Raw genomic sequence first — 15,024 nt, 5'->3', positions numbered from 1 at the left:
ACATGGAAAGCCACCAGGACACAAACTGCCTGACTTTAGGATAGGCTCCGTCCCCTTATGAGGTCCCCATTCCCCTTTGGTCTACCATCTTTTATCCTTTTTTCTTCTCTGATGTTCCAGATAGTTCCCTCTGATGCTCACAGACTATCTTAAGAGGCTGATCAGGGCATTATGGAATGAGAGCTTGTGCCTATGGGATACATTTTAGTGTAGTACTGGTCTCCAACATATCCCTCATTGTTATAGTTCATAGGATAGGTAGTACAAGGATTTGACCAGGGCTTGCTCTGAAACTTCTTTGCCCACATTCACATAATATTCTCTTTCTGGAACACACTTTTGGGGTTTATGATAAAACAGTAAAAACCACTGGCTTTAAATTCCCTTCCGAGGCCTCCCTAACCTAGAGCTTCACACCGACTCCATCCATGGGCTAACCATAGGAACCCTCCTCCTCACCTTCAGAGGTTAGGGGCTTTTACTTCATGGATGGTCTGGATCATATGGCCTGATCTGCACATCCCTTTGTTAGGCTAGCAGCCTGGAGACCGTAAGCAATCTGGTGCAGCCCAGGCTCTGGCCCCGAACAAGCCAGTATCAGATAGGAGGCTGATAGCATTCAGCTCTACACGCCCGGTTGACCTGTGGGGACCTGGCTTGCACAAGACCCAGACAGACCTCCTAGACTAAAATGGCAGACAATGTGCCATGATTGTAACTTCCACTGTTGGGCTGATTTGGCCAGAAAAAATTAGAAAAGGACAGCTAGGGAATTCTTTCTACAGAATCCAAAAGAGGGTCCTTAGGGTATTAGTACCATCGCTTGACCTTTCAGAACAGTTAAATCCAACTGTGCAGAGAAAAATTCCAAGAATGGTCTGACAAGGAAAATGGGGCAAAGTGAGGCCAGAAGGTGAGGTGTGGGGAGGGCGGCTGAAAATATAGCTTGGCTGGCATTTGCCTGCCATTCCTAAGGCCCTAGGTTTAATCTACAGTATCAAAACCATAACCAAAAAGCCCCCAAAACCAAGACTAGTAAGGCCAAGGATCTCCAAAGAGAGACAGATGGGTGGATTCCTTACTGATGAGTTTGAACACCCACAGATGGCTTCTGTACTGTCCCCAATAGTTCTGTGTAAGATCTTCAACCCATGTGAAGGCAACATGGTCTTTGGAGATTTTCTTCCCAACAGGCCACCATTATTACCAGTTACTAACTCCAATTATCAGGACCTCTGAACACATAGCAACCAAGTAGCTGCCCTACACATACGGAAGGCACTGCAGTAATACTACAGGGCAGGGTTCTACTATGGTGACACATTTGCTAACTTAAGAAAGCAAGAATGCAAGGTTTATTCACAGATCCACAAGTAGAGAAAATAAACACCCACTGATACCTGATGAAGCCTTCAGAACAAATGTCAAGTGTAATGCTGCATAGCCAACAAATGTTTGGAACTCGTTAGTCTGAAACAGGGATTCTAAACTATTTTTAGGTCACCCTTCCTTTTGACAATACTGAAAACCATGGAAAATTTTCTTATCCCAACTCAAAATTGACAAACCCTACCCTCCACTGAAATGCAGGTAGAAAATACCATGACTTAGAAATGTGCTTCCCAGTCATATACTCTCCCCAAGAGGCTGGAACATCCCTGCTCCTCAGAGTTATGTGCTAGGTTCTGTAGAGGTTTGTGGTGGTACTAGGCTCTCCAATTTGCAAATCAGGATACTGAGGCTCACAGGAAAAAGTTAGCTGCCCACAAATGTGCAGCTAGCAAGTGGCAGAGTTGGAGCTCAAGGCTCAGGAATCTATGTCTCTTTCATATGGCTATGTGGCTCTTGTCTAAGAATGTTTCTGAGGGCTTGCTCACTGAGTCTGAGCTAGTAGGCATGGATCATGGTAGCAAACTTTACCACAGTCTGGGCTCAAATAGCTGTGTTGTGTGAAAGGTCTTGTAGCTTCATGTGTGGTGGACCCCACCAAGCACAGCTACTGTAGAGCATTATGGAGAAACGAGAACCAGAGAGGAATTCCCATGCATTGACTAGGTCCCCTACCTGATCTAGAATATAGTTGCGTTTCTTGCGGGCAGCGATCTGGATGAGGCGGTTGAGGCACTGAGTGGCCTGCTGGATCAGGACATCCCAGCGACCAGCATAGTTCCGTTGCCGGCGCAGTCCCATCACCTGTGGGCAGGAGGAGGTAATGAGAGACAAGTGGTTCTAGGGGAAGGGCAGAACACAAGAGCTGGGAGGTGGGTAAGGCAAATTTACCAGTGCCCCTTACCCGCATCTTATCCATGATGGCATTGGTACCCAGAATGTTGTACTTCTTGGAAGGGTTGGAGGCTGCATGTTTGATGGCCCATGTGGTCTTGCCGGCAGCAGGCAGGCCCACCATCATTAGAATCTACAAGAATAGGATAGGGAAGGTGCTGTGAAACAGCAGCAGCATGTGGCATGGTGGCATGGTACCACCCTGGCCTGAAGATGCCCATAATGGGGACTCTGAGTTTCCTGGTTGCCTCTGGAAAATGGAAGTAATAATAGTGTCTATCTCAGTGTTGCTGTTGTGAGTCAAAGACATAAGGCTTGTCAGATTCTGAGTAAGGACCTGGCACAGGGTGAGCACTAGGTCAAGCCCTGCCAACAGCATTTATTCTTTTGTTCAAGAAGGATTAAGCAGCCTTTGGCTCAGGAAAACCATGAACTGAGAATTAGACCATGGAGGGGTATGAGAAGTGAGACAGCCTTGGAGTCTGAAGTGGGGGTTAAGCTGTAGTACCCAAGGTCATGAATTCCATTTACTCAACATATTTACAATTCAGCAAACACGAGATATAACCTAAATGCATAATGAAGGGATGATTAATTTCTGAGGCCATTAAAATGTTAAAGGCCTCGTATGATGGCACACACCTATAGTAGTAGCTACTTGGGAGGCCAAGCAGGCGATCACTTGCCTTCTGGAGGTGTTTGTCTCATGAGTGTTACCTTTGCATTGTTTCATTCCTTCCAGTGCCCCACCAACTCCTCCAATGTTTCCCCACTTCCTCTCAATTTCTTGTCCCCTTCTTTATCACTGTTACATATATACAGACATTTACAAATATGTGTGCACGCACACACAATAAGTGTGTACACAACACAAAATGTACTAAATCCATTTAGTGGTACCCGTGTGTACCTGTGTTTAGGGGTGCCCATTTCAGATCTCTTAGGGAACTAATCCCTAGAGAAAACTGATTCTCCTTCCCTCAGCATCCACTGATTCCCTGTAGCTCTTGAGTCCAAGAGTTTCAGCCCAGCCTGGGTTAACAACAGTGTGACTATTTCAAAATGTATAAAGGGAGATTTTCATGTGGTTGGATATAACACAAAAAATATTGACTAAATAGAACAGTATTATCAAACTGCTTGTCATCTCAATTATAAATAGAGAACCTAAAAAATAGGATAAACTCCCAAATTTTCAAGTCAATTTATTTGCAAGCAGAAGAATTATACGAAATAAATACAAACCACTTATAAGAAGTATCTTAAGAAAAAGAGTCCTAAGCACAGCAGTTGGGAGGCTAGGGCAGGAGGACTGTCATGAATCGGAGGCCAGCCTGGACTACAGACTCACTTTCTCTCTCTCTCTCTCTCTCTCTCTCTCTCCCCCTCACACACACACACACACACACGGAAAAAAAAAAAAAAAGAAAGAAACCAAGGTCATCAGTAGCTGTACTACTGAGGCCAAGGCCATCTGCCTTATTCTTAGGCCTGAGTGGGAGGTAGAACTGGTCAGCCCTCCCTAAGAACACTGGGGACCAGAGTGCACTCAGCAGTTCCTGGTGTACCTTTCTGCTATGAGGAAGTCATCTTTCCTCCTATTCTGGCGTTGCTGAGGAGCAGTGTGGTTACTTCCTTGTGGAATCTCACCTTACTGTCAAAGCAGCTTTTTAACTCCAATCCCAACCTTAAGGAGCTGGGACAAAGAGGTCTCTTGCCCCAAGTTTACTTGTGGTCAATTTGTGTTCTTTTCACCACACACAGCTACACACATCACACAGTGTCTCCCCTCTGCCTTGGGTAGCTCTGGGGGGAGAGGCCACCAACTCAGTCTTGTGGTCCCACTCACCTCACATTCTGCTTTGCTCTTTGGTCCAATGGTGCCCCGGATCCGCTCACTAAGGGGAAGGTGCTGGATGAACGTGAACCCTGGGAGAACGGAACAGTAGGGCTCTGCCCTCTGTCCAAAGTTGAACTCCACAGCACAATTCTTCACCAGGACATGAGGGTAGAGGGCCTGACCCCCTAAGGCTTCTTTCTGGATTCGGAAGGCAATACCCATCCACTTCCCATTCTTAGTAAAGGAAAGTTCCACATCACTTCCACATTCAAAGTCCTAGAAGAAAGAAAGAGCCAAGGATGAGCTAGGTATGGTGGGACACATCTGTAATCTCAGCATTCAGAAGGCTGGGGCAGGAGGATCATGAGACTGAGGCCAGTCTGGGTTTCAGAGTGAGATCTTGCCTTAAAAAAACTACATCAGAAACACATACCAAAGGATAATAATCACAAAGTTTTAGTTTAGGGCACTGGAAGCCACAAGTGGGAGAGCTGATGCAGCAGGTAAAATGGCCGTTTTCCTAGACTTCAGTGCATCCATTCTAATACACAAACAAGCCAGGCAGCATCAGGAACAATTCAGAAGTCCACACCAAACCCCACGTTACTCAAGTTCTGGAAGCTGGTGGACATGAAATAATTTTTAAGAAGTTTCACATATCTGAGTCTTGTGCCTAGGATGAGATAAGGATGAAGGAAAAGGTAATCCTGCTTTGTTCCTCAAACTGACAAGGGCAGTCTACAAAGATAAAGAGATGAAGGAAGCCAGTGAGGGTCTTTTAAAACCAAGTCCAGCTTTATAGATGTATCTATTTGTTTTACAACATTCCTCAAGTTCTTATGCTTTTCCTGGTACACATCAGTGTTGATTCGAGCCCCAGAGTTCAGAAATCAGTAAGGATTCTCAATATGGTATTTAGTAAGAATACATACAAGTTTTTCTGAGGGAATCAGTAAATTAGGTCCTGAACAATAAATGACAAGCCAAATTAGGGAATGGGAATAAAGTAGTCTGCATGTATACAAAGCCAAGTGGTAACAGAATACAGGCCAGGTGGCCTGATACATAAAGGATGGGTAATCTCAATCAGAAGCAGGGTTCGTTCGTTCATTCATTCATTCATTCATTCATTCATTCAACTGTTTACTGAGCTGCTAAAGTTTACTGCATCCTATTCTGTGTCCTTAGGCAAATTATTCGATCTAGTTTCTCTATAAAAAACAAAGGGTGTGCATGTTCTTTTATCCTACACGATGGCATTTAACACACAGTGAACACATGTTGGATTTAAGCTCTCACTTCAAGCTGCTAGGCACTGAGTTAGGCTGGAATGGTACAGGAGGAGCCATGGCCCCTGCTCAGGCTCAGTTTAGACCCAATGCTGATGGTGGAGTAGAGCACTGACTTGTTCTGAATAGAGTAGCCTGGCTTTAAAACAGCGCTCCAGAAGATTGCATCGGCTGCAGGGTTACAGTTAAGCCTCACAACTTGGGATAAAACAGCACACTGAAACCAAGTGCAAGTTCTAGTTTCTAACAAAGTACAAGGTATTGTATTATTTCTCTCTACAATCAGACCATTTAGGCTTGTCCCTCAAGGACAAACGGAGGTATCCTTTCCTGAAGAGCTCCTTCAGTACCCTCTGAGTGCCACCAGAGACCAGCTCTCTATCAGAATCTTTATGTCTGTTCGTTCCTAACATGTGCATAGGTCAGACACACCAATATAAGCCCAAATGAATCCTTCCCTGAGACCAGCAGTGCAGTCCCTGCTGTGTCTTCCCACATGAGGGCAAGTGGTCCCAGTCACTTTTGCTCTGACATGAAACGAACACTGTGGATGTCAGCCTGTCTTGGCCATTAGCTTTATTATAAGAACTCACCACAGTGCAGAGACCAGCATCCACAGCTGACAAATCTACCGCCCACACAGCCATGTGTCCAAGAGGCAAGCGTAGTTGGGTAGCACTTGTTAAAGACACAAACTCCTCTCACACCTTTGTCGTCCTCGAGGCTCCAACTATTCTACTGCTTACTGTCTGCTAAAATGGGGTATCAGCTCTCCACTTGGGAAGCTGTTTGGTCCCTTTTGTTTTGCCGACTGAGAACTGACAGAAACACCCTCCCTTCTGTTCCCCTAGGCTACTAGTGTTTACACTTCAACCCCCTACTCTAAAATCAAGGCATTCTTTAATCAAGGGAAACTGTATATGGTGTCTTCTTCTTTTTTTTTTTTAATTTTAAAGCAGAGTTGGAGTCTATTAAGGAATATTTACATCTATATTTAAGCATGGGGGTTAAGGGAGGCATGCTCAGGAAAAAGGCAGTTGTATACACAACCTAGAGGGGGAATGGGCTTCTCAAGAGAAAGTCCCCTGAAGCTGGCACAGTGCACCTCACATGAAATCCCATTTCTTGGGAAGTAGAAGCAGGAGGATCAGAAATTCAATCTCATCCTCAGCTACAAAGTGAACTTGAGACCCTGTTTCAAAAAGTTAGAAACAGTAAGAACAGTAACAGAAAGAAGTCATTTGGAATCTTCAAACTGCAGTAGAAATGACCTGGTAGAAGCCAGAATCAAACCCTAGAGCCCTGTACTGCCACATGCCTGTGAACCCCATGCTCTGAACAAACAAGGTTTAGATAACATGGTCACACACAGATAACAAGCTAAACCACTTGCAACCTTCTTGAAGTACAGTCCTAGTGATAGTCAGCCATCAAAATTTGAAAATACAAGGTTGATGAGATAGCCTTGCTGGTGAAGTGATTACCAATGAAGCATACGGATCTAAGTCTGAATCCCCAGACCGCAGGTAAAGGCCAGGTAGCATGCATCTTTAATTCTAGAGCTGGGATGGTAGAAACAGGAAGATCGCTAGAGCTTGCTGACCAGCTAATCAATCTCACCAAATTGGTAAGCACCAAGTTCAGCTGAGAAACACAGTCTCCAAAAATAAGATGGATGACAGGCATGGTGGCACATGCCTTTAATCACAGCCCTTGGGAGGCAGAGGCAGGTGGATCTGTGAGAAGGAGGCCAATCTGGTCCACATAGTGACTTCTAAGCAGGCAGCGACTAGGGAGACCCTGTCAAAAAACCAAAAACAGAAACCAAAAACAAAACAAACAAACCACAACAAAAATAAGTAGTCATGCATGGTGATGCACATCTTCGATTCCAGCACACTGAGGCAGAGGAAGATGGCTCTTTGAGCTCAAGGCCATCCTGATCTATATAGCAAATTCTAGGCAGCTAGAGCTATAGATAGACCCTGTCTCAAAAAACGAAATATAACAAAAGGTGGAGTGACAGAGGCAGACAGCCAGCATAGACCTCTAAATGACCTATGCAGACAATGGGAAATTGTCAGGCTAAATTAAATGAATAAAAAGCTAGAAGGTTTTGAAGATTGTAGAGATAATTCTTGTTCAAAAATGTCTTTTTTAAGGTCATGGGACTGGAGAGATGGCTTGGTGGTTAAGAGCACTGGATGCTATTCCAGAGGACCCAGTTTTGATTCCCAACACCCACATGGTCATTAACAGCCATTCGTAACTTCAGTTCCAGAGGCTCTGACACCCTCTACTGGCCTCTGAGGACGTTGCACGACATGGGTGCACTTACATGCAGGCTCAACAGTCATACACATAAAAATAAATTTAAAAAAATTAAAAGGTCATAAAATACATAGGACAATGCAATGCAATACAGTCCTGGATCAGGTGCTGAACCACAAACTAAACTGCACTAAAGGATATACATCATTGGGGCAACTGGCAAAATTTAAATGTGGGCTCATAGCAGACACATAGATAAGGTACTATATCAATTTCACATTTGATAAATGTACCATGGTTAAGATAGCAGACTTATCCTTAAGAAATATACTTTTGATCCCAGAACTCAGCAGGCAGAGGCAGGCAGCTCTCTGAGGCCAGCCTGGTCTACATAGAGAGTTCTAGGCCAGCCAGGTCTACATAGTGAGACTGTCTCAAAAACAAACAAAACAAAAATATATACTGAAATATTAAGGAATAGAGATAGGACATATGCAGACTACTCTTTATATTATTAATATTATTATTATTATTATTTTTTTTTTTTTGGCTTTTTTGAGATAGGGTCTCCCTGTAGCCCCAGCTATCCTGGAACTCACTAGACCAGGGTGGCCTTGAACTCACATAGATCTTCCTGCCTCTGCCTCCTGAGTGCTGGGATTAAAGGCATGAGCTACCATGCCCGGCTGCAATCTACTCTTAAATAAAAAAAGTTTCATAAACCACACATGAGCGCGTGCACACATGCAAGCATACAGGTACAAGGCCCTAAAGAATCTTTTTCTAGTATGGAGTAGGAGTGTCATTTTCCTTTGTATATGTTTTTATTTTCTTTTTCGAGAGGCTCATGCAGCCCAGGATAACCTCAAACTTACTAATTAGGTTAAAGATGACCTTTAACTTGTGATCTTCCTGTGCTCAACTCCCAAGAGCTAGAATTATAGACATGTACCCAATTTTATGCGACACTGGGGATTAAACCCAGGGCTCTGTGTATGCTAGTTAGCACTCTTACCAACTGAGCTACATTCCTAGCCCTCTGTAATTTGAAACTATGTCCAAGTTAAAAGGAGTGCACATGCACAACATGAAGGGAAGAGACTAAGACCACGAGGAAGCATCCTCTGGGTAGCCACTTCCTCTGGGGTCCTCGTGAAGCATTTCATAAAGGTGCCCTACAGTTAGTAACACCAACTGTACTGAGGGGTACCACTGAGCATTTCTGTGTCACCCATTACTGTAAGTGCTTATAATGGGTTAAAAACTCGACAGAAAGGGTGGGGACAAAGATTCTTACTAGAAGATACTGAAAGACAGGAAGTTGTCTGGGGCTGTGAGTGGCAGAGCAAGAACTGGGCTCAGTGAGTCTGGCCCCAGAGCTAAAGCCATTACCTAGTGTTTGTTGGTCACTGTTCTCTAGAATGAATGCAGTACACAGAAACCTCTGTCTCACTCTATCTTGCATCTGTTTCTGCTCTTTCAGAAGGCAGCACATTGTAGAAACTCAGCTCAACTACCATGAAGGGAAGAAGTGGGAATTTCGATAAGGTGATGCCCATGTGGAACAAGAGCCAACAATGCCATTAAAAGCACATAGGCAGCCAGGCATGGTGGTGCATGCCTTTACTCCCAGCACTTGGGAGGCAGAGGCAGGTGGATCTCTGAGTTCGAGGCCAGCCTGGTTTCCATGGTGGATACAGGACAGGTGGGGCTAGAGGGAGACCCTGTCTCAAAAGGACAAAAAAAAAAAAAAAAAAAAAAAAAGGCAGATAGGTTATTTCCTAACAAACAAAGGAAAGAAATTCCTAGGTTTGATTAGAAAATGTCACTCTGGGGCTGGGAAGATGGCTCAGAGCAAGTACTGCTCTCCCAGATAATTCAAGTTCAGTTCCTAACACCCACATCAGGTAGCTCACAACTGCTTGTAGCTCCAACTCTAAGGGATCCAACACCAGCGTCTGGCCTTTGCAGGCACCCACGCTCATGTGGCAGATATACACTCACATGAATAAAAATAAAAATAAATCTTCAGGGGCTAGAGAGATGGGTCAGCGGTTAAGAGAACACTGACTGCTCTTAGAGAGGACCTGGGTTTGATTCCTAGCACCCACATGGAAGCTAACAACTGTCCATAACTCCAGTTCCAGGGACTCAATGCCCTCTTCTGACCTCTGTGGGCATTGCATGATATGGGTGCACTTTTAAAAAAAAATTTTACTTATTATGTTTATTTTATGTATATATGTGTGTATTGCCTGCATGTAGGTAAGTGCACCATGTCGTGCAATGCCAGTGGAGGACAGAAGAGGCTGTTGGATCCCAGCCTCTGAAACTGGAGTTACGGACAGTTGTTAGCTGCCATGTGGGTGCTGGCATTCGAACTCGGGTCTTCTGCAAGAACAGCCAGTGTTCTTAACTGCTGAGTCATCTCTCCAGCCCTGACTGGGTGCACTTATACACATGCAGGCAATATATTCATACACATGAAAGAAAAATAATAAACAAAATATTAAAAAACAAGAAGTTACAGGAATTACTGAGTTATATGGGCTTCAGCTGCGGGGGCTACGGGTGGGTGCCATTGGGGACAGGGGTATAAAGATAATAAAGATTGAGACACTCTGTATGAAATACCTGAAAAATTCAATGAAAAAAAAAAAAAAAGCTCCCAACTGGCAGCTCCATGGTACCCCATCTCCAGACGTCTGTTTCTAATAGGAGCTCTGCCTTCTTTATCTCGTGAACTCCCAGCATTGAATCGATAACAAACGTCTCCCTAAAACTCATTCTCTGTGACCCATGAACTCATTTTTGAATTTGAAGGACAAGATCTCAACCTGAAACCCTTAGCTACACCATCTATAACAAGAAGAAAGGTCTCTGTGGAATATAAAGGCACCCCAGGACTTCCCATATCAATACCTAAGGAATTTTACCAATCAGGCTAGCCTCAACTTTTGCTTCAAGCAGAACAGTTTAACAGTTACCCTATTTACAGCTAGAAATGTAAGATAAATTTCAATGCGTATCAGTTTTAACACAATGCTAACTCCTTCCAACAATGGTATCGATGAAGAAAGTCACAAGAAGACAACCTGAATCAGAGGTGTCCCATTCTCAAGTGTCCAGAGAAGTTCTTGAATCTGCACATCTACACTATCTATGCTGCATCTGGGGTGGCTAAACTGGAGCCTCGTTTTTGTCAAGGGTGGCTTCCTAATGTGGCTAATGACATCCTAAGTTTCAAACATGCCTCAACACCTGAAATAAAAAAGCAAGTCCTCTTTCAAAAAAAAAAAAACAAACAAACCAAAAAACCAAGAAGTTACTCTAGTGACAGTGAATAGGAGGAGGTTGTATACATCTAAAGCCCCCAAATATCTTTGTGGTGCCATCTGATTGCCCTGCTCAAAAGACAGAGGGTCAAGAATGGCAGAAAGCTGGGGCTGGAGAGATGGCTCAGCGGATAAAACTGACTGCTCTTGCAGAAGACCCGGGTTCGAATCCCAGCACCCACATGGCAGCTAACAACTGTCCATAACTCCAGTTCCAGGGGATCCGACAGCCTCTTCTGTCCTCCGCAGGCATTACATGCATACACATAATAAATAAAATATTACAAAGAAAAAAAAAACGAATGGCAGAAAGCTCACATAAAATGGTAAGTATCCTGGTCTGCCAGACAATGAAATATGGCAAGTGTGGCTGGATAGGCATAGACAGTGCTATAAGTATCCTGAAAACAAGTTCACAGTCCAGCACCCAGCCCTGCCAAGCTCCACAGGCTGCCAGTACTCACCACAAAGCAGCCAATCACATCATTCTCTGCAAATTTGTCTCCATAGTTTTCAAATCGGCTATTGGTGGACTTCTTCCCTGTGCCTCCATAACCATAGGAGAAAGGCTCTTCACCTGAAGAAAGAAAATGGCACTGGCACGTTAAACCTGCAATGAACACAACAGTCTCTGGAGCTGCCACATACTTTTATGTTTAAAGACAAAATCATTTTCTTTACTAGTTTAAATCAATCAGATGTCCCTTGTTTTTTCTGGGGGGGGAGAGGGGGGACTAAAAGGAAGTCCTTTAATAATGTTCAACTCCTGAGGGCTTGATAGGCTTGGGGTGTTAAGTTTGGGAATAAGAGCTGAAGTAAGGAGCTGGGGAGATGGCTCAGCAGTTATGAGAGCTGGCTGCTCTTGCAGAGGACTCAAGTTTGGTTCCTAGCACTCACATGGCGGCTAACAATCATCTCTAACTCTAATTCCAGAAGATCTGACACCCTCTTCTGGCCTCCATAGGCACTGCATATACATGGCACACATATATATGTAGTCAAAGCACTTACACATTATAAAATAAAATTTTTTAAAATTATTTTTTAGGAAGCTGGGGCTGGAGAGATGGTTCAGCAGTTAAGAGCACTGGGTGCTCTTGCAGAAGACCAGGGTACAATTCCCAGTACCCACATGGTGGCTAACAACTGTCTGTAACTCCAGTTCCAGGGGGTCCAACATCTTCTTCTGATCTCCTTGGGCACTGCACGACACGGGTGCACTTGCCCACATACTGGCAATATGTCCATACACATAAAAAAATTTAGAGATTAAAAAAAAAGAAAAGCTGAAGTGAATTACTATACACTGAAAAGGAAAACTTGGCGAAGCAGAGGAATTGGGATGGAGACAGCTACTGATTAGGTCACCTAACATTGAGCCAAGTCTACTGGTGTCATCAATTCTTTGGTGGTACTGCCCTTGGTAGAAATCAAACCTAGGCTGTGTTTCTGGAAGACCATGAAGACTGATCCATGGGAAGGGTATGGGACTTCCTCAGGAACTGTGTGCTGAAGGGATCTGGCTGAGACTCCAAGGGCCCTGGCTGACACTGAAGTTCTCAGAAGTCCTAAGCCAGGAACTCAGAGAGTGCCTACCAGAAAGCAGGAACAGAGAGGCATCAATCCTAGGCCTAGCTCGACAGACACCCAGTTGCATGACCTTGGGTATATTTGACTTCTCTGGGCTTTGTTTTCTTATGTGTACCAACTGTGCCTACCACTTACATTTCAAAACTAAGACCAAGGTAAAGGCACAGTGGTTAAGAGCCTATACTGCTGTTTCAGAGGACCCAAGGTCAGTTCCTAGCACCCACGTCAGGCAGCTCACAACTGTCTATAACTCCAGGGGATCAATGCCCTCTTTCTGGCTTCTGTGGGCACCCAAACATACATATACATAAATAAAAACAAACAAAAAAGATGAAATGAGGTATCTATGGTTTTCATCTTTGTATTATTATTATTGTATATATATTTTAAGACCAGGTCTTAAAACATTGCCCAGGCTGGCCTCAAACCCTCAATCTTCCTGGGTAGCTGGGATTTATAGATGCATATATCACTGCACCTGGCTCTGACCCATGATTCTTTTCTTTTTCTTTTCTTGGTCTTTTTGAGTCAGGTCTCCTTGTATCCCCAGCTGGCCTGGAACTATGTAGACCAGGCTGACTTTGAACTCACAGAGATTTGCCTGCCTCCCAAGTGCTGGGATTAAAGGTGAACCCAGTTCTTTTCTTTCTTTCCTTCTATTTTTTTTTTTTTTTGAGACTGGGTCTCATGTAGCCCAGGTTGGCCTAAAAACTTATTATGCAGCCAAGCATCTACATTCTAAGAGTTGGGGTTCTAAGTGTATGCCCCCATTCTTGGACTGACCTGATTCTTAAATAGAGTGCTACTATATACATACAGAAATGAAAACTGGCTAGGTAGTACACGCCTGCAGTCTGAGCACTTGGGAGGCAAAGGCAGGTGGATTGCTCTGAGTTCATGGCTAGCCTGTTGTACATAGTGAGTTCAGGCCAGCCAGGTCTACGCTGTGAAACTGGCTATCTCATCAGCCCTGCATCCTCCTTTTAATCTATCTTTTTGTGTGTGTGGTGCTGAGGATCAAACTAGCATACTTGCTTTGAGAAAAAAAAATTATTTTTATTTCATGAGTGTATTGCCTGCATGTAAGTGCACCTGTGTCATGCAATGCCCACTGAGGTCACAAAAGAAACTTGGATCCCCTGGAACTGGAGTTATGGACAGTTGTCAGCCGTCATGTGGGTGCTGGGAACCCTGGTCCCAGTAACCCTGGTCCTCTGCAAGAGCAGCCAGTGCTCTTAACCATGGAGCCATCTCTCCAGCCCCATAGCATATCTACTTTTAAGGATTATATACATAATAGAATTATGTTGAGCAATTATACATAATAGAAGCTCAAGTAAAAATTCACAATGAACTGAAATGAGCTACAAAAGACTAGTTAAAGCAACTCAATAGGGTTAGAGACATAGCTCAGTGGTATAGCAGCTGCCTGTCTAGCTTTTGAAAGGCTCTAGGTTTGATTCCCAGCACTACAGAATAAAAAATAAAAGCATATGTATAAAATGGAAAATTATGCATTGGTCAATAAGCCAAACCTATTTCCAAATCTTTGCTCATCAAATATTAAAAGAAACCAGGCTATACAACAGTTCATAGCACAGTCCAGTATGAATCTGCATAAAAACCAAAGGAATACCCAGAAGATCATAGATGGGCACCGTGGCCTGGGGTCCTATGAAAATTCAACATCATTCAGAAGTCAGCCCCTGCTTCTCTGCCAATCAGCCCCGAATGGTCACTGCTTCTTTTCCTTTCATTCTAGGCAGAAAACTCTATATAGAAATAAAGAGGGCTTAAGAACTTATGTCAATGGCTTGAGGTCAGTATGGTTTTTAAAGACAAAAGAGTATGAATTAAAACTCTTTGAAGAAGAATTTTTTCATGACCGTGGCTGTTTCAGCTCAATCTAGTATGCCTGAAGGTAGGCAGTGACATGTAACTAACTACTGTGCCAGTTCTAGCCCTGGGTAGTTATGTTCTGAGTCTGATACTTGGAGAAGCTTGGGCCTGGAGAATCCAGACGGAGGGGAGATCACTCCATTCTGAAGACTGCCTGGCTGACCTCCTTACCTAGCTGAGTGCTGCAAGAGTCCAGGGACCAGCCAATACGGACAACGTGGGGGTCAGGCTCTGTAGATGGAAGGTGCTTCACGGAGATTTCCTCATTGATCTGAGGACAGAACACAACAAGGTTCAGGACTGTGTCTCTCAAAGCTGGTAGGTTATGAAACAACGTAAGAGATAAGAATATCAGACAATAAACAGGGAGGCTCAAGCCTGAAATCTCAGCACTTAGGAGGTTGAGGCAAGAGGATTACCCCACACAGTGAGTTTGAAGTTAGTCTAGGCCACAGAGAGAGCACCTGTCTCAGGGGGAAAAAAGAAAAGAAGGAAAGAAAGGAGGGGCTTGGTTGCT

General features: G+C 44.0%; 1 protein-coding gene across 3 annotated transcripts in view; it reads right to left on the bottom strand.

Annotated features, from left to right (window-relative positions):
• The window catches only part of Hnrnpul1 (heterogeneous nuclear ribonucleoprotein U like 1), a 37,970-nt gene that overhangs the window by 10,438 nt on the left and 12,508 nt on the right, over positions 1-15,024 (bottom strand). For all 3 annotated transcript variants that reach the window (XM_008854989.3, XM_008854990.3, XM_017794841.2), the window contains exons 6-10: positions 14,679-14,778; positions 11,483-11,595; positions 4,133-4,399; positions 2,294-2,416; positions 2,065-2,193 (exon numbers count right to left, since the gene is read on the bottom strand). In XM_008854989.3, the coding sequence (XP_008853211.1) occupies positions 2,065-2,193; positions 2,294-2,416; positions 4,133-4,399; positions 11,483-11,595; positions 14,679-14,778 (732 nt within the window). The remainder of the gene's footprint in view (positions 1-2,064; positions 2,194-2,293; positions 2,417-4,132; positions 4,400-11,482; positions 11,596-14,678; positions 14,779-15,024) is intronic.

Source organism: Nannospalax galili, unplaced genomic scaffold (assembly GCF_000622305.1).
Source record: "Nannospalax galili isolate Female #2095 unplaced genomic scaffold, S.galili_v1.0 scaffold1687, whole genome shotgun sequence".
In the NCBI taxonomy this organism is placed as follows: Eukaryota; Metazoa; Chordata; class Mammalia; order Rodentia; family Spalacidae; genus Nannospalax; species Nannospalax galili.
The sequence above is the reverse complement of the archived record's forward strand: the minus strand, read 5'-3'. Positions and strand labels throughout refer to the sequence as shown.